The sequence below is a fragment of the Sprattus sprattus genome (genome assembly GCF_963457725.1).
Source record: "Sprattus sprattus genome assembly, chromosome: 2".
In the NCBI taxonomy this organism is placed as follows: Eukaryota; Metazoa; Chordata; class Actinopteri; order Clupeiformes; family Clupeidae; genus Sprattus; species Sprattus sprattus.
Genome location: NC_137921.1, coordinates 47246938 through 47264434, shown reverse-complemented (window position 1 = coordinate 47264434; position 17497 = coordinate 47246938). Strand labels below are relative to the sequence as shown.

At 39.7% G+C, this 17497-nt stretch overlaps 3 protein-coding genes across 3 annotated transcripts; 1 reads left to right on the top strand and 2 right to left on the bottom strand.

Annotated features, from left to right (window-relative positions):
• Positions 1–364: 364 nt before the first annotated feature.
• Positions 365–3953, bottom strand: LOC308382723 (proprotein convertase subtilisin/kexin type 4-like; the record flags this gene model as incomplete). The annotated part of the gene is made up of 12 exons (XM_080860252.1): positions 365–846; positions 1086–1205; positions 1298–1422; positions 1508–1687; positions 1859–1979; positions 2181–2284; positions 2373–2473; positions 2598–2810; positions 3185–3357; positions 3484–3572; positions 3650–3726; positions 3942–3953. The coding sequence occupies 12 exons, from the start codon at positions 3951–3953 to the stop codon at positions 365–367; spliced, it is 1797 nt and encodes a 598-aa protein (XP_080716378.1).
• Positions 3954–8023: 4070 nt separating this feature from the next.
• Positions 8024–11472, top strand: ndufs7 (NADH:ubiquinone oxidoreductase core subunit S7; the record flags this gene model as incomplete). The annotated part of the gene is given in 8 exon segments (XM_080860250.1): positions 8024–8037; positions 9887–10007; positions 10576–10611; positions 10614–10757; positions 10894–10940; positions 11089–11116; positions 11120–11177; positions 11381–11472. Coding segments are annotated over 8 exon segments (540 nt in total).
• A 1858-nt stretch (positions 11473–13330) lies between these two features.
• On the bottom strand, positions 13331–16357 carry gamt (guanidinoacetate N-methyltransferase). Its single transcript, XM_080860801.1, has 6 exons — positions 16081–16357; positions 14716–14861; positions 14562–14625; positions 14293–14360; positions 13929–14039; positions 13331–13821 (listed from the first exon to the last, which is right to left on the bottom strand). Exons 1-6 carry the CDS (start codon positions 16253–16255, stop codon positions 13681–13683), a joined length of 705 nt encoding a protein of 234 aa, XP_080716927.1. The 5' UTR covers positions 16256–16357; the 3' UTR covers positions 13331–13680.
• Positions 16358–17497: the final 1140 nt, after the last annotated feature.

Genomic DNA, 17497 nt, shown 5'->3' with positions numbered 1-17497 from the left:
GCTCTTTGAAGAATATTCGGATGGTTTCCTTGCGTGTCTTCTGTCTTTTGTGTCCTTGCCTATTTTTAATACTCTTTGACATGCTGTACTGCAAATGAGTGAATATTTCCCCCAAAGCCTCTACATTTATACTCCAAAGATTTAATTTAACAAAAGAAAGAAATAAACACTCATAAACTGTTGTAAAAACCTTTTAACTGACAATAAAAACACTCCAGCACCAAAGAAAAACCGTGCAGCTACAAACTGTTTTTTTTTTTTAAAAATAGGCATTTAAACACAGGCTGGAATAAGTCACGCCTGTCTGCTATCATCCAGGACGGCACTGAGAACGGTGCCCTCACCACGCCCTTCTGCCTGGTCCTCATGACACATTTACAGCCACCATCTCCATATCCAAGGTGTCGTTGATGCTACTGCTAGTAATACTGCTGCTGCTGTTGGTGCGGATGCGAGGCACTGCTAAGGTCACCTGGCTGAAGCGGGGGAGCAACATTCTGCTCACCAACCAAGCCACCACCCACATTATGCACAGAACCGTTATGGGCGCACCCACCATGATGCCCAGCACTGCCGCTGAGCGGTCCATGCCCTCCTGCACCTTCCTGCGCACATCCCAGGAGTAGGTGGGCGAGCTGCATGTGCCCAGCTGGGGGTTGAATGTGGAGTGGGGGGGGCAGTCCAGGCAGTGGGGCCCCCCTGGGCCGCTGCAGGTCTCGCAGCTGTGATGACACGGCAGGCAGTGGCGTTGGTGGGATGTGCTGCTGTTGCCATCCGACTCGTAGGAGTGGGGAGGACAGGCCACCACGCAGATGTTCTCAAACACATAGAGCGGGTAGGTGCATTCTTAAGTCAGGAAAGGGGAGGAAAACACTTAAAAGCTGATTTCTCTGTTAATGCATTGATGAATTAATGTGAATAAAACAACTGGAAAAAAATATGGAGGTACATTTTGTTGTTTTCTAGTGCATCCATACCAGTTGTGGATAATCAAAATCAGTTTAACTCATTTTTACAATTAAGATCATCAGTTGCCAGTTCCTAACTGACACCAAACACATAAACAGGCCTTAAAAATACCATACCTTTGCAGCTTCCATTTGAATTCCTCACACTACACTGATGGATCATCTCCCGTTCCACACGGCGTCTAATCATGTGCTCATCAGTACCATAGAAGTTCATGCGTAGATGTGTTAACATCCCTACAAATAAAGAGCAGGACTAGATTCCAATCCAGTTTAAATCTGATGAATTTCATTTCATGAATTATTATCACATGTTTTGACTAACTTACCGATGTTGTGGCGATTGCCAACATTTCTTATTATGAGTGTCCAAACTCCAGTGGGATCTTCATCCCAGCACCTGGTGCTCATGAAGTTCCAACCAGAGAATCCAGTGTTGGATGGATCAGAATGTCTGAGAGGTTTACAATAGTGAACCACAGGGGCTTTCTTGTTTTATTAATTTATGGAAAGGTGACTAGTATTGGGCTGAGACCTACCTCCGCGTGAGCAAGTCAGAGGGAGTTCCTGAGGGAGATAAAAGTGTGATGGTGAGATCTCCACGGCGCATGTGCGATAATGAGATCTGTGCCTGAACATGCTCCAAGGACCTGATGCGATTCCTGTCCCATTTGCATGCTGTCTCATTCCAACTGATGCGAAGATGGCCGCGGATCTTGCTATGAGAAAAGCAGTAATGTAAACTATGATGCCTCACACTGCCACAAATGTGTTCAGATTGTGCTCACACGTAGAAAGTACTTATGCTTAAACCTCCTGGTTTGGAACGCAATGTACTGTTTTTCATAGTGACATGACTATGAAATGCAAACATGAGAATGATTCCTTACAGGGTCATATCTTGGATGATCTCATGCTGGCACTTCTTCTGTGAATTCACTGCACTCCATTTTCTGGCCAAACCCACCAGTTTTCCAGCATCCAAAAGTCCATACCCATAGTAATGGCTGACTAGGAACAAACATCATATCAACAAGCAGAACTCACAAAAAATGTATTACCATTTATGTTTAATACTAAGTAAATTGAGTGTATCACTATTATGCATAACCACAGCTTTCTGGTGACTTAAGGTGAGAATATCTTAAAACAAATCAAAAGGTCCTGTTGATGGAACTATGTTATCAGACAAAAGACCTCTGAAGCCCTTACCATATCTCCCTACTCCATTTATGGCCCAGTCCTCCGCCCTCAGATTGGAGCGCCTGGATGCACGCACAACCAGGTGTTGCACATCACGCCAGGTAAGTGTGGGACTGTGGGTGAAACAAATAAAAAGGGTTGAACTACCCAGCTGGTGGTCAACATCCTCGGTGTTAGCAATGTAAGAAATGGGGCAATTACTTTGCTTCTAAAGCCAGAGCAATGATCCCTGCTGCCATGGGTGCTGAAGCTGATGTACCAGTATGGTCAGAGGTACAGGATCCATTCAAGTCAGTGGTCACCTAGAAAATGTATGTTGTATGTTGATTTGAGATGTGCTCAGTCGTGGGAGTTTTGTGTTAAATAAACATGAATAAACAATATTGTATGTTATACTATAGAAGTGTAACACACAGAGGTTCTTACAATCTTCTTCTGTTTGCCATCACCCCCACTGTAGGTTGTGGTCAGTACTGCTGCACAGGGTTCACTGTAGCTGGGCACGACTGCCCTCTCTGTGGTGCTGCTCACGGCCAATGTGTATATGCTGTTGGCATAACCATCACAGTTGCAGTTGTCCCTGTAAATGCCGCCGTTCCCAGAGGCCCAGATGAAAATGGAACCCAAGCCGCCACGGCCCTGCAGAACAGATTTCATGTCAACTCAATCTGGACACCATATAATCAGCAGGGAATGCCAGCAAAAAAAGACAGATTATGTTGTAATTTTTGTACCAAAATGGGGATGTTGTGAACATTTGACACATGATTTCTCTCAAAGACAACATTGTGGTGGCAGATAAAATGTAGGTGGGCAAGCCCAAACAAAATAACCAAAAGGTTATTAACCCTGAATTCAGGTTCCATTTCCAAACAGTAATAGACATTCTCATGTACTTAATAAACGGTTTCAACTTCTAGGCTGTCTGCAATTCATATTTGCAAAATTTTAATATTTTCTTTGATTTGAAGTCTAATAGAATGTAATTAGGAAACGCTCAAATTAAGCCATACCAGGCTCACTCCCCTGATGAGGGCCTCCTGTGCTAGAACTCCTGGCCCATCCACTACTGAACCAGTGTCTGGTGGGCCCCAGCTAGAGCTGTAGATGTTGATATGATGCTGATTAAAGATGAGAGATTTGGCCTCCACCAAGTCTGTCACATGTCCATCCAACATCCGTATAGCTAAACAAAGCAGCATAAGTGTAGATTTATATCAGATGCTGTGAGGATAATGGCCACTCAGAGAGCATAATTGAGGACAGGCAAATTATGCAAAATTCCATAGCTTCAGTACTAGTAACCACATGCCTCCGATTTTAGCATGATATGCCACGCCGACACCACACACACTGTTGTTTGCTACTGATGCGATCTGTCCAGCACATCTTGTTCCATGCCTGGGAAGCAGACAATATGAGTGCAATTTCACAAACTTGAGTACCAGTTCTTGAATATTCAGGGGGAGAATATTTACCCGTTCTTATTGTTAAGTGTAGGACGTGGATCTGGGTTTGGATCAATGTCATTCATGTCATAGCTAGCTGCAGGATCCTTTGTAAACACAGGTAGGCAAAAGAGTTTCAATAAAACAAAAGTAAATTAAAGTATTTTGAATTGCTTGTTGAAGAACATATAATACTAGTTTCTACATTGGTTTAATGTGCAGGTGTATGACTTGCAAGCTCACATAATTTTCAGCAAGATCTGGGTGGTTTTTCTCTATCCCATCATCCAGTACTGACACGACCACGCCTTTGCCTGTGTACCCACGAGCCCATGCTGCCACAATGTTGTGACCAAATGTATCACTCTGGAAGTATGCACATGCCTTGGGTCATTATTAGCATTCCTCAAAGCATTACATAAAGTCCTCTACACTGCACTTATGCTAAAGATGGCCCGGAATTACATTACAGGCCAAATATAGAGACAGAAAAACGTTCAGTGTTACTGATGAACAGTTAAAGGAGGATGAATATGTTTAAAGAAACAAATGGATACCTGAATAATATATATATATTTCAAACAACAGACAACTAAATCAGTTATAACAGTTATAACTTGCATAAAAGTAAAATTTACCAGATGCCATTGCTTGGTGAATAAAGGATCACTGGGAGGTACGAAAGAGTGTCTTTTCTTCCTTGCCTTTCCAGACTGCTGTGCAAACCAGAGAATCTACAGCATAGAAAGATCAGCTAAAAAACAACCAAAGTGATATGGAACAGACTTCTACTTCTACTGTTACTATCATATGGTCTTTACTAACAACCATAAAGGCCGGCTATTGATATAATAACCAAGGTTGCCAACATCAACTTAAAAAAAATTACAGCCTTTCAGCCAAACCTAAAATAAAAAAAGCTTTCTAATCAACCTTGGTTTCAGCCATATAATAAGCAGTCAAGCCAACTTTGCCTTTTATAAGGTTGTTTAGCCTTTATCACTCTGGCAGGGGCACTGCCAATGGAAACTAGCCTTTTGGCTATAATTGGGTGCATTTACATTAATGTTGATTAATGTACACTCAAACTGAAAACTGAACCTGGGTCAGTGACAAATAAGGGTTGGCAAGATGCCAATTAAAAAATATGTTTTAAACCTGTTCAAACAACATGCCCAAGGACTGTTAGAATGTATATTTTGCATTTCTGTTGGTTTCATAGTATTTGATATGACATTTCTACCATTATTCACCAAATACGGAACTAATGGCTCTGTATATTGTCAAATGGTGTAACCATTACACAAGTACAAGTATTTCATATTTCATCCTCCTAGATTGTATGTACGTGTAGTCATGAAAACAAGTAATTGATTTTCAAATATCACATGACATTTTTTTAATTATATTTATTTTAAAAATTCAGATTAAATTGATGTTTTAATGTACTGAGCAAGACATTATGTTGTAAACATTAAAGTTTTCTTCATATTCCATGGCCATTTGGGTAAAAATGGTTTTAAAACACATTATAACAGTGTAGTGGAATACTTAAGTATCATCAATATTAACTTTTTTGTACAATATGAGATTTTTGTGAAAAATACTGGTTACGCCAACTGACATTAATCGGTTACACCAAATGACCATACTGCTTCTACAGCCAAAGAGCAAGCAATTGACACAGAAAAACAAATAAGTAGTCGCCAAGGTAAAATGAATTAGATGTTTTAATATATTCTCATGTTATTTTTCATATTACATTAAAAACATTAACCAAAACAATGAAGAAACAGGACCAAACTGATCAGTTGATGCAATACTCTGAGGAAGGCCGTCATCCGCTGACGGATTTAGTGAAAGAGTCAGGTTCAGCATGTCTGTACTACCTTTCCTGTCTTTTGGCCAGGCCATTGACTGAATGCCTACCAGATATGAGGCAAACCAGCCTATGGCAAGCCACTTTTTCTTTGGTTGAAAGTGGCCTCTGTTAGGGGACAAGAGGATAGAAAGCTTATTGTTTGCATTTACATTATGTCCAGACCTATATCAAAATTCTGTCTACTTACATACAATACATTATAGAAATGTGAATTTAAATGTATGAATGAATGAACAAATAATTAAATAAATAAATAAATAAATAATTTATTAAATAAATAAATACAACTAAACATACAAAAAAATGTATCTATCAATAAACTTAATGGGGGAAAAAAAATCACATTTAAACCTGCTGTTAATATTGAACAGTAGGAGTCACTATTTTAACTATAAGAAAATGTATTATCTGGGTCACAAATAAAGCTTTTGGCCCTAAATTGATCAAATCGGCCTCAAACAGGAAGATGTCAAATGGTGTAACCGGTTACACCATTTGACATTTCAATTTAAAACCAAAATCTGCAGGCATTATTTAGGATGACTATGTCAATACTTAACATTGGTGTGAATATTTAACAACATATTTTACATTTAATATAATCACTTTGATTATAATGGTTTATTTATATTTTTACTGAGGTCATACCACTTGACATGTCACCTGACCATGGCTGAAAAACGCTTAATTATGTCAAATTTTAGAGAGAGTACTAACCTTGACACGTAGCAGTTAGGTTCTTCAGGGGTCTTCTCTGTGACATGATCTTCTGGCACAATATTTACAAAATGGCTCCTAAAATGTGGTGACACCACTTGACATTTCAAGAGGTTGACTTGGCAGACATGATTCCCCATATTAATTTAAATATTCTGAACAATGATGTTACATAACTATTATTAAGTTTTAAAAAGTGCAAGTGTAGGATTATGCCAACGTATATCAGAGGCTATTTTGAAGAGAGTTTCACAATTTTTTAGCAAGTTTTATTACTTGGTACTACTTTTTATGGTTACACCACATTGACAATTTTACCATTATTTTCTTAATATTCTCACTAAAATGGATAAAACCAGAACTTTTAGAATTTGGTCTTGAAGAAAATGATGTTTCAAAGTGATTTGATAGATTATTCTCAAATGTTAACACTTTTAAATGTTTTTCATCCTCATGTTCACAAAAAATTGAGCGTCACGTCTTTGACCCAACTACAGATCACACCCGTGATGTTTCCAAAGATGGCTTTACAGTACATTGCTCTGCTGTAACAACAAATGAGGGTTGCTGTGCACTGCTTGGAATAGCCTAGCTATGTGGTTTACTTTGGAGTGGGAGACTTTCCGAGTAAGTAAGACAAAATAAACTGTCATAGTGTAGTCTGCTCTCTTGCTATCCTGTTTACAAGTTATTTAAATGTTTGCATTATGCCCTTTTGCCTTAATATCCAATGTGTATCTTATTCAGTTAAAATAGGAGAGTGAGGTAAGCTTCAACTTACCCTAACATGGGGCAAGTTGAGCCACAAGACCACTTTTGGGACCCCATTTTTTGTTGTATATTAAATTATTAACGTTAGGCACACTGCTAAGGATTCAATTGTCACGCATCCTGAACTTAGGTAGAAAACGGATCATCTATGATACCCACCCTAACGTTACTAGAGTATGCTAAGAGTGTATAGGCCACTTTCCATCTGAAATGCTATCACATAAATTATGAGAAACCGGTGTTCACTAAAATGTATTTAATTTTATAGGCTTTTTTTTAATATAAAGAGTCTCACCGTTGGATCCATTCTCAGACGCACATTGTGCAAGTGCGTTTGAAACGACTGCTTTAACACTGCCCTTTGCTTCATGTGGTAGTAATTGCTGTCTGTAAATATCTGAATAATACAGTAATAAAAACCTGTTGTGTTAAAATCCTTCAGTGAAATGAAAGGCAATTGCCTAACATATGCTAGCATAGTATAGTAAATACAAAACTGATTACTTTCCCCATATTGGTAAATCCATATTTTCTTGAAATCCTCTCAACTGATTCGGCGGAAGTCCCTGCCAATTGAACTGCCCAATTATTTGTATATAAAACTCTGGTGGAACAAATATTATATAAGAAAGCTGAAATCATAAAGTAGTATATTCTATGCATGATGGCATTTATGTAGGCATGTTATTTACGTGCCTCAGTGGTTGCCACGGCAACCGTGTTTGGGTGCTGCCTGGCTGCTAACTAGCTAGGTAGCATATACCCTAATTTATCCTACTACTGGTAGCTAGCTTATCTAACGGCATGGCGCATAGGATGTTAAAAGGTTTATACATCCCCCGAAGTTGTGATATGATGTTTTAACTTAGTTTGTTATTTGGCTTATTAAGGTATGATACGTAGCTAATATATCCATGTATGTGATTTTAACGAAATAATGTGTGTGCTTTAAACATTGTTATAACTTCATCTTCATAAACTATGCTCTGACAATATGGAAAGAGTCGAAAGGCCTATCAGGGAGGGCTATTGACATGGGTTTACTACGGTTAGTGAGGAGGGAGTACATTAATAAATCGTAGCTAGCTACTGCCACCTGGTGTATGCCCGCTAGTATGTGAATTTACAGCCGGTTCCTCGCTCTGTGTAATTATTTATGGCTGCAAAGTAGCCTATATAATTATCAATGATGGGCTATTCAACTTATGCGATGACATTGTGACAAGTTGACTACATTGATGCTTGAGTGTCGTCTGCTATCTTAGTTGATCATGAAGGGAAAGGTTGAGGGTTTGTCAGCCTGTGTGTAGGAACCGATAAAATACATTATTATTTAACTATTAAAATAGACTACGGCATTTACCACACAACACAAGAAAGCTAAGTGAAAAGACACTGACTCGGTTAACACATTCTGTCTCAAGGGCGTAGGTTTGCATAGGGTTGGTAGGGACTAGTCACGACCAAAGTTTGGGAAAGACAAAAAGTCCCTACCAATATTTTGTTAATTTGAGAAAAAAAATGTGTTCACAATATATTTGTAAACTCATTCGTATTATTATCAATACAATGTTCGTCGCCCAGAAGAGTTACAAATACATTTCTAAGTTTTCCAATGCGCCCTCGAGCCTGTGAGACAAGATGCTGTCATTTAATTGGCTGAAGTGGCAGAGACAGAAACACTAGGTCTACGTGAATCCTGAAAGAGTGCTGCTAGTAGTCTGATACCTATTCAGGTATAATTTAGAAATGGAGGGCATTCAACATGACCGCTTCTCTGCCTTGAAGTGGACGCCCATCAAGACCATCACCAAGAAGCACCAGAAGAAGAATAAATCAGGTAAAAGTCAACCCACACATCACCTCTAAAGAGTTTCGGTCCTCTCTGGCAGCATCTGGGGTAAATGTACATGGGTCTACAATCAGACGATTATTTGGTTTTGATCGTGACCAAATAATTTGATCTTGGACTCATCTGTCCAAAGAAGGGACTTCCAGAAGGCCTTTGGTTTATCCAAGTGCTCTCTGGCAAAGTTGAAACGGGCAGTTTTGTTCTTTCTTGAGAGCAGAGGCTTCCTTCTAGCAACCCGATCATGAATGTCATGTCTAGTCAATTTCCGTCCGATTGTAGACCCATGTACATTTACCCCAGATGCTGCCAGAGAGGTCCGAAACTCTTTAGAGGTGATGTGTGGGTTGACTTTTACCTGATTTATTCTTCTTCTGGTGCTTCTTGGTGATGGTCTTGATGGGCGTCCACTTCAAGGCAGAGAAGCGGTCATGTTGAATGCCCTCCATTTCTAAATTATTTGTCTTGGATGGATGGATGGAGCTGGAATCTTTTGGAGATGGTCTTATAGCTTTCCCAAGACTGATGGGCTGTCAGTACCTTCTTCCCGATGTTCTCGGATATCTTGTTTCCTCTCGGCATGGTTGATCTGTGTGGGTAGCCTACACCTTGGCACTACAGTAGTTTGGTTGGTTTCCTCTCTCTTTTAATCTGTGTTGCCAAACCCTTTTCCTAAGGATGTCTCAGTTGATTGGTTTGCTTAATTGACTAATTAAGCACCCAAATATGTTTCACCGAATCTGTTACCTGCTTGACTTTACCAATGGAGCTGGGGGTTCACTTACTTTTGAAAATACACTAATTCCATGTTTCATGTAGTTTTTTGGCTACTCAAACAATTCCCTCTAAACAAGTACATGCAAATGATAAACATAAACCTGACATTTAATCTATGGAAAATTGGTGATGAAAAAAATGAAAAATCATGGTAAAACAACAGAAAACTCTTAAGTGCTCAAGGGGTTCACATACTTTAAAGTGGCACTGTTTATGGATACATCACAACGAAGTTATTTAGGCTGAAATGATTAATTGTGCTTTTCCATAGTTTGGTTCTGTACAGAGAGAAGAGCACTGCTGTGGCGACCAAATCAGATGCTGTTCCTAGCAATAAGGCAGATTATGTCATCATCACTAAACTCGATGATATAGTGAACTGGGCAGGAAGGGTAAGTGTGGAGCACAGTCCGCTAATCCATCAAACTTTGTGATTGGCTGTTAAAAGTTATCTGTGGTGAATTTGGTGAACGGAATGATTTGTGATGGTAATTACAGCAGTCTGTTTATGGCTCTGAATCTGCCACTCATGGGCAAGGCCCAAGTGTGGAAATTTGTTGAAGGGCCTTTTAAGAGGGTGCCTACAAGGCCCCTTGGTATAATAACCATCAGCACCACCAAGCAGAAATAAAGTTCTGCTTTCTTTCCTTTTTTGAATTATCAGGCTATGAGAATTTGTTTTGGAATTACTGATGTAGGCCTAACTTGAAGAGCACTGTAGATGGTACAACAATATTCAAAAGATACCCTTAATGTAAAGTTATTTTGGAAATCAATCAATGAATTTATGAATTCAGTCAATCAATCCATAATTTTCAACCTAATGTAAATACATTTTTGTAGTATTGGGTTGCTTTCAAAATTGCCGAACAACAGTATACCTCCATGTACTGTAAATAGTGATTCGCATCTCTTATCTTGTGAAAAAATAAAGTGTTTCATGTTGATGTTGTTTGTCAGAGTTCACTGTGGCCCATGACCTTTGGTCTGGCATGCTGTGTGCAGTGGAGATGATGCACATGGCTGCTCTCAGGTATGACATGGACCGCTTTGGGGTGGTGTTCAGAGCCAGTCCTAGACAAGCTGATGTCATGATTGTGGCCGGGACCCTGACCAATAAAATGGCACTTGCTCTTCGCAAGGTACATTTGATGTAGAATGTATTTTGATATCGAACCATCAGTATGTTCTAAGCAAAATAAGGACACTGATACTGTGTTTAGACATACAAATATTAACAAATGATTCTTAAATATTCTGTATTTATGATATCTGTAGGTCTATGATCAGATGCCAGAACCGAGATACGTAATTTCCATGGGAAGGTACAAATGAGGTCGATTTGAATCTTTGAATTTGTGTTTCATGTAGGTGGAGCACTGTAGTTATAATTCTCTTTATTTGAAGAGGATTAATGAAAAGTGACTTGTTCAGAAATTGCCTCTGGTTGATTGTTTTTTGTTTCTACTTCAGTTGTGCAAATGGTGGAGGCTACTACCACTAATCATATTCTGTGGTGAGAGGCTGTGACCGCATTGTACCAGTTGATATATATGTGCCAGGTATGGGAATCCGACTTCAAAAATTTGATTGTGTATGTCTGTGTTCAACTGTTTTACATTTTTGACTTGCTATTTTACTGGCAGAGTTCAGAATTCCAAGATGTTCCAGTAATATATTTCTGCTCGGATACAGCACACAGATTAAAAGGCCAGTGATATTGGTCTGTGACTGTTCCTACGTGTGTTTCCTGTTTGCCTCCTAGGCTGTCCCCCAACTGCCGAGGCCTTGCTGTATGGAACCTTGCAGAGGAAGATCAAACGTGAGAAGAAAGTTAAGATCTGGTATCGCAAATGAGCTGTATGGTTGTGGTTGATTGTGGTTGCGGAATGTTAAACTGTAAGTGTATGGTTGCTAATGTGCAGTGTATTGTGATGATGATGGTCATACCTTTCTAAATGAGGATGGACAATTTCTTACAGGAGTGGCTCTGGATTGAGCTGCTATCTCCTCTTACGCGTTGTAAAAATAAACAATCTGTATTATATACCTCAGCCTACCCATCTTATACTAATTTTATGTACCGTAATGGAGATCTCTGACAATATCGGTATGTTGTGATACTGCCAGAGGCCAAACCAGTTCCTTCACACAATGTTTGTTGTTAAATTCTAACCACAGTATTTTGAAAGTGGGACTCTTACTTGGCTGACCATACAAACTATTGCTCAGCTTCTTCAAAATAGACCATACACTACTTTTCTTTAAATAGGAATGTCAGTGCTGTCAGTTTTTCTGTCAGTGATGTGCTATGCTTCAGGCACACTTCATTTATGCTCATATAATGTATTGAAAGATTTCTTTGCTTCCTGTCCTCACATGTGTATGCTGCAGAATTACCAGTTAGATCACCTTTCTTTCATGGAAGTTCCTTTGTGGCAAAGATGACTTGGAAAAGGAATAATTTAGGGATGACAGTGGCACTCAGGATGAAATATATCACACGTTATTTCAGGGTAGTACCAATAATTCCCAGTAGGTGATGCTATGATTTCAAGCATTTGGGACTGTAAGGCCCACTTCTGTGTCAAAGTGATGCAGAATGGAAATACCTGCTATGTTCACCTATATACGTACATATATTTGTTCTACTCTGTGCCAATTCTGAGGTTGGGGTGGTATGTGTGGGCAGGGGCGTACCATTGGTCAGAGAATGGCCACCCTGCCGCCCCCCCCCCCCCCCCCCCCCCCCCCCCAACCTCACAGCACGGCAAAGCAAATTAAAAATACAAAAAACCCTCCTGAACAGAAACTGTATAAAGCTGAAATAAATGCACTAGTATTTTTTTTTATTAGGTCGTCTTATATTGCCATTTGTCACTTACGCTACAAGCCCCATATTCGTAGCATGTGTGGGAGTTTTATAATAGAAGTTTTTAACAATCATGTGCCACCCCAAATAAGAGACTGGCCAGAGCTGGCCCCCCGAGAAATAATGTCCTGGCTACGCCCCTGTGTGTGGGGGTTGTTGATATTGTCTTACTTGACCTCATTGACTTTGTTTCCATATGCCCAACTATTTTCTTTGTATAAGGAGTGTTATGTCATGTTTCCCTCTTTGCAAATAGATTGATGAACTAAACCACAGAGATATTTTTCATAGAAAGGGCAGAAAAAGTAACGGGTTGTATTTTGTACAGAGCTCATAATATTCTTGAGTGTGTTGTCGAGTATCTGTCCACTTAAATCAGCTCTTATAGGCCACAAAGGGTGTGAATGTTCTGTTTCTGTCCAGTCCTGGATTTATTTAATTTGTGTGTTTAAGGACACAACTGGCGGCCCTTTACTAAATATAAACTGTTTGCCGGTTATCACCCACCTGGGGTTTTCTCACCAGATCAGTTGATGTAAGGGACCTTGGGTGGTTTGTCTCATGCAAAATCACCTATAGCAGCACACTATAAATAGTATTATATTCATATCCTGATATGGGTTTTCCCACAAAATTTTGTGTTTCTGCGATGCTTGCATTAGCCCCCAACAAGAAAGTTGTTTCTAAAATGAACAGGACTATTAGAATATACATCAAAAAATCTCCTCAGATAAGTATTAGACAATGATGATAAAGTGTAAACAGCAAAATATGCTGATCAGCAGTTCAATAAGCTTTAGCAGAATAGCAATATCTGTTATGAATACTTGACATACACCATGCTTACAACAAATTAGTGATCAATTTATTTTTAAAAAGATACAGGGCAGAAACAGAGTTGTGGAATGGTGTACCTTTATGAAATTATTACATACGAAAACTGCTACATCCTGCTAATGAGGTCAGGCCAGCCGTGTATCTTGCTTGGGCCCGGGGAGAAGATGATCTCTACAGCCCCTTCCTCCCCCTCCCCCCGACGGCAGGTCTGAATGTAGCGGTTAGTAATAGTAACCATGGTTACGATTGTGTTAAACTTGCAGCAAATAAGCAAATGAGATTCAGAAGTGAATGGCTATTACAGGAGGCAACAGAGAAATAGCTATTACAAAAGGGTCAGTCACCGTCTAGTGCCTTTACTTCTTGAGAATGGTTGGTGTAATCATTTTGTTGAAAGAATAATATTTGCAATCAGCAGGGGGAATGATGTCCATCACGGTTGTGCTGATGTTCTCCTTCTTGAAGCCAGCCTTGATCAGCTCAGGTACTTGGGACTCCTGAAAACCGGACATTCCATTTTTTCAGTGAATATGGCAACAGTGTGTGGCAATGAGAGTATGTGCTGAGAATACTCTGTGTAGGTGTAAGCTTGAACAAGACTCACCTGGAACATTTTCTCAATGTTGTCAAATTTACCCTTCAGCAGCTCTCCCCAGGAGGTAAGATTGCAGTAGGTGAGAACTCCTCCAGATTTCAGCAATCTGTTGGCATGACCCTGCAGAGAGATATTTAGTTCATGGTGTTAATCTAAAGGGCAAATGGAGTAAAATATTAAACCGCACTGCATGTTGAGGGAAGGCAGCCAAATGTGGCAACTGTGTCAGAAGAGTTATTTTTCTTATCTGTGCTGGAGAGAAAAATGCCACCTTTCGATAGACCTAACTCTAGTTACCAGGCCATTCAAATATGATGCTTGTGAACAACATGAGGAATGCTTAAAAAATCCCAATGAAACCAATCCAATTTACCTGAATAAAGTCGAACTGGTGAGTGTGCCATGTACCCTCAGTCAGAGGGTATGTGTCATACAGAATGCCTGTTGGTGATTCAAGGGTAATGATACATCTGTTTAATTGTACAATGGTGTAAGATCCTAAAAAGCAATATGACATTCAATCATGTTTCTAATTTATTTAGTAATACTAATGTAACAACAGAATGCTTCACTTATGAAAACCAAATCTCCCCCTCAACCCCCCGTCAAAGAGTGTTTTACAAATTCATCAGTCAGTCTTACCGTCAAAGTGGTTGTCTGGTAGAGTGGAGACAACATCCTCCCACAGGCCTTTCAATGGCACAACCTTCAAGGGAGGGAAATTATCAATTAATCTTGGACATCATTATTTATGAGTGATAAGCCTATCTGACGTTTTCACAAAAGCTTTACACACTTTGTGAGGCTGAACCTTGGCCCATTCCTGTAGCCTAGCGAACACTCCGTCATTGCACTCAATAATCCAGTGCTCCTCAATGGGGAAGCTCTCGAGTTTAGTAGCAGCGATGGCCATTCCAAAACCAATCTCCAGGACTCTGCCTCCTACGGAGTAAACAATACAAAAGCATCAATCACTCGCACAATTTTCCAAATATGCTGGTTGCAGTTATACTAGCACAATTTTCTTAATATCCTGGTAGTACGTATACAAATGCAGAGGATGTTCTGTATTGATATACGATACAGCCTTAAGGGTGTGCCACTGAGAGTAGAGTAATATGCCCTTCCACCCTGCTGGAATGCTGGAGGTAGAATAGCAAGCATGCTTTAGGCAACCTCTCACAGCTTAGTATTTCAAAAAAGATAAAAATAGCTGATGTGAAATAGAGTGGATTACAGTCATATGGCACAATCTAATATGCCGCCTCTGGCTTTGGGAATGCAGTAGATGAAATTGTTCCTTTTTAAATTATTAGAGTGGAAACTTGATACAGAAAATGTACGGGGCTTTACAATGATCATCTAAATGTAATACAGTAGGCTATTCACTTAAATGCAGCTGGACAAATAATTATAGTAGTGTAAATTAAATTAATTTTTAAATAAAATGTTTTGAGACTTGTGAGGCAGTTGTGTTTTAAGAGTTCAAGGCTGTGATGAAAAGTTGTAGTGATGGTACAGATGTTTGGTCTTTATCCTCTGCATTACATATACCCAGTCCTCTCATCACATGGGCTTCTACTACAGTATTTGACAAGATATATATCTCAATTTGTGGCACAGAACTGTATACATTTAGGCCACTTATTCTTTCACTATGTTGTTGTTGTTCTGTAGCAGATAATAGTTAACCAGCCCATGTGACCAGTACCCTAGTATTCCTTTAACAGTGCTCCTCAATGGCCTTAATCATAAATTAAAGACCCCGCCCATGTCCTTGAATTGCACTGGCACTTTAGCCATATGAACCTGTTACACTTTGACACATGTGCGCACGTTGTAGTAACCCAGCCTTGTTTTTCATGAATTCTCATGGTAACATTGCACGATGCATTAAAAGGTCACAACTGGAAATAAACCTATTCTGTAACCTTTTACTCTGCACGGACTTATTTCAGTTGGCTTATTTGGTAATTATGTACTTTGTTGGAAAACCATAGCCTACCATAGCGTACCATAGCCGAACGCAATCAGTTGATATAATGATTTTGTATAACAATTTGTTGACAACTGAAGATCGTCGAGACAGTAACCTGGAAGTCAAAATTAAGAGACCTATGCAGTTGGTTTGTGGCTCGAACATTTGCAAATACACTCTTACCCTTTGAGGCTGCAACAGTTGAGAGTGAGTGCATGTATGGAGTCTCCCAGCGTTCCATAACCGGCTTGCCTAGGATCTCAAGATGTGTATCGGTCTCATTGTAGCCGGCTGAAGCGTCGTGCCACCCGTCTTTGCAATTCTCTCCTTTGGAAAATATGGGCTGTGCAGTGGTCATTTTGAAGTTCTGAAGAGTGGTCACTGAGGTGATGAGGCCAGTGGAGTGGAAGAGGTCGTGGTGGAGACGACGTGTCTTTATATGCGAGAAGAACTGCTGATTGTGCAAGTTAGCAAAGAGTAACTTAGCCCACTTGATAAGTAGCAATCGGAGGACCAGGGGGAGGTGACTGCACTGTCCACACAGCTAGAGCAAAAAGTTATCGTTTTTTTCCCCCGAAGGATATATCATGTTACGCCACAATGGCTCAATTGCTCAGCGGTTTAGACGTGATAATTTGCTTGGGGCCACATTAATGGTAAGATTTCTAAACATGCCTGTTGGCTTTGTAGAGCAGGGGATTTAAAGTCCTTCTATGAAATACTTGACCACTTGTACCCTTAGGTCTATAATTTTTTTGTGTGCGAGGTTGCACAGGGTTTCAGTGTAGAATTGAGCACATTTTCACTGGCAGAAAGTCGGCTACTTTTTTTTTTTTTAAATAAACAGTCAAAGCAAGCAGTTGTGCCCCTGAGATGTGGAATACTTTGAAATCATATGCCATATTTGATTATTGTATTGTAATACGCAATTAATACACGTGCACGTATACAATATCTGACATCCTATTTGGCCATGTTGCATTTGATTTGTCCATGCTAAAGAGTTACAACAACAACAGTTACAACATTAATCAAATAGGTTGAGTTGGCCTACCCACCTATACCATATGATTTTGTTCTCATATAATACTAGGCTAGAAATTGTGAATAGTGAATGGTATTTCATTGTGCACTGCCCTCAGGATAAGACCTTATTTTTAGAAAATCTTTGTGGACAATACAAATGGTGAAGTGGCCATTCAGGTTATTAACTGGACAGGGGCACAATACTGGTCAGATGCAACTGCTACATTTGCAGAGGTCTTGTAAATACCCACTTTGCTCTGTCAATAAACTAAGAAACTTATAATGGTGGACCAACAGTTCACAAGGGGTTTTCTAGGGTATGCCATAGTCCTACAAATCGAAGCCACAGAGTGGAAAATGCATTCATCATCAGTAGCCTACTTTTTGAAGTCAGTCTCCTGGTCTGGTATTTAATGTCAGCAAATAGCGTATTGTTCCTCACCAATTGGTCCGAAATTCAGACAAAAAGCAGCCTAGTTTATGCAATAATTGAATCAGTCAGAATATGGATTTGCGACTCAAATCCTAAAGGGCGTCTTTCTCAATGTCAGCTAGGCTATATAGATTTTACCGT

Coding starts and splice junctions, on each gene's coding strand:
- gamt (XM_080860801.1), bottom strand. CDS start 16,255: ATGACCACTGCACAGCCCATATTTTCCAAAGGAGAGAATTGCAAAGAC. Junction 14,361..14,561: donor ACCAGACAACCACTTTGACG/GTAAGACTGACT, acceptor AATCACCAACAG/GCATTCTGTATGACACATAC. Junction 14,040..14,292: donor ACCAGTTCGACTTTATTCAG/GTAAATTGGATT, acceptor ATCTCTCTGCAG/GGTCATGCCAACAGATTGCT.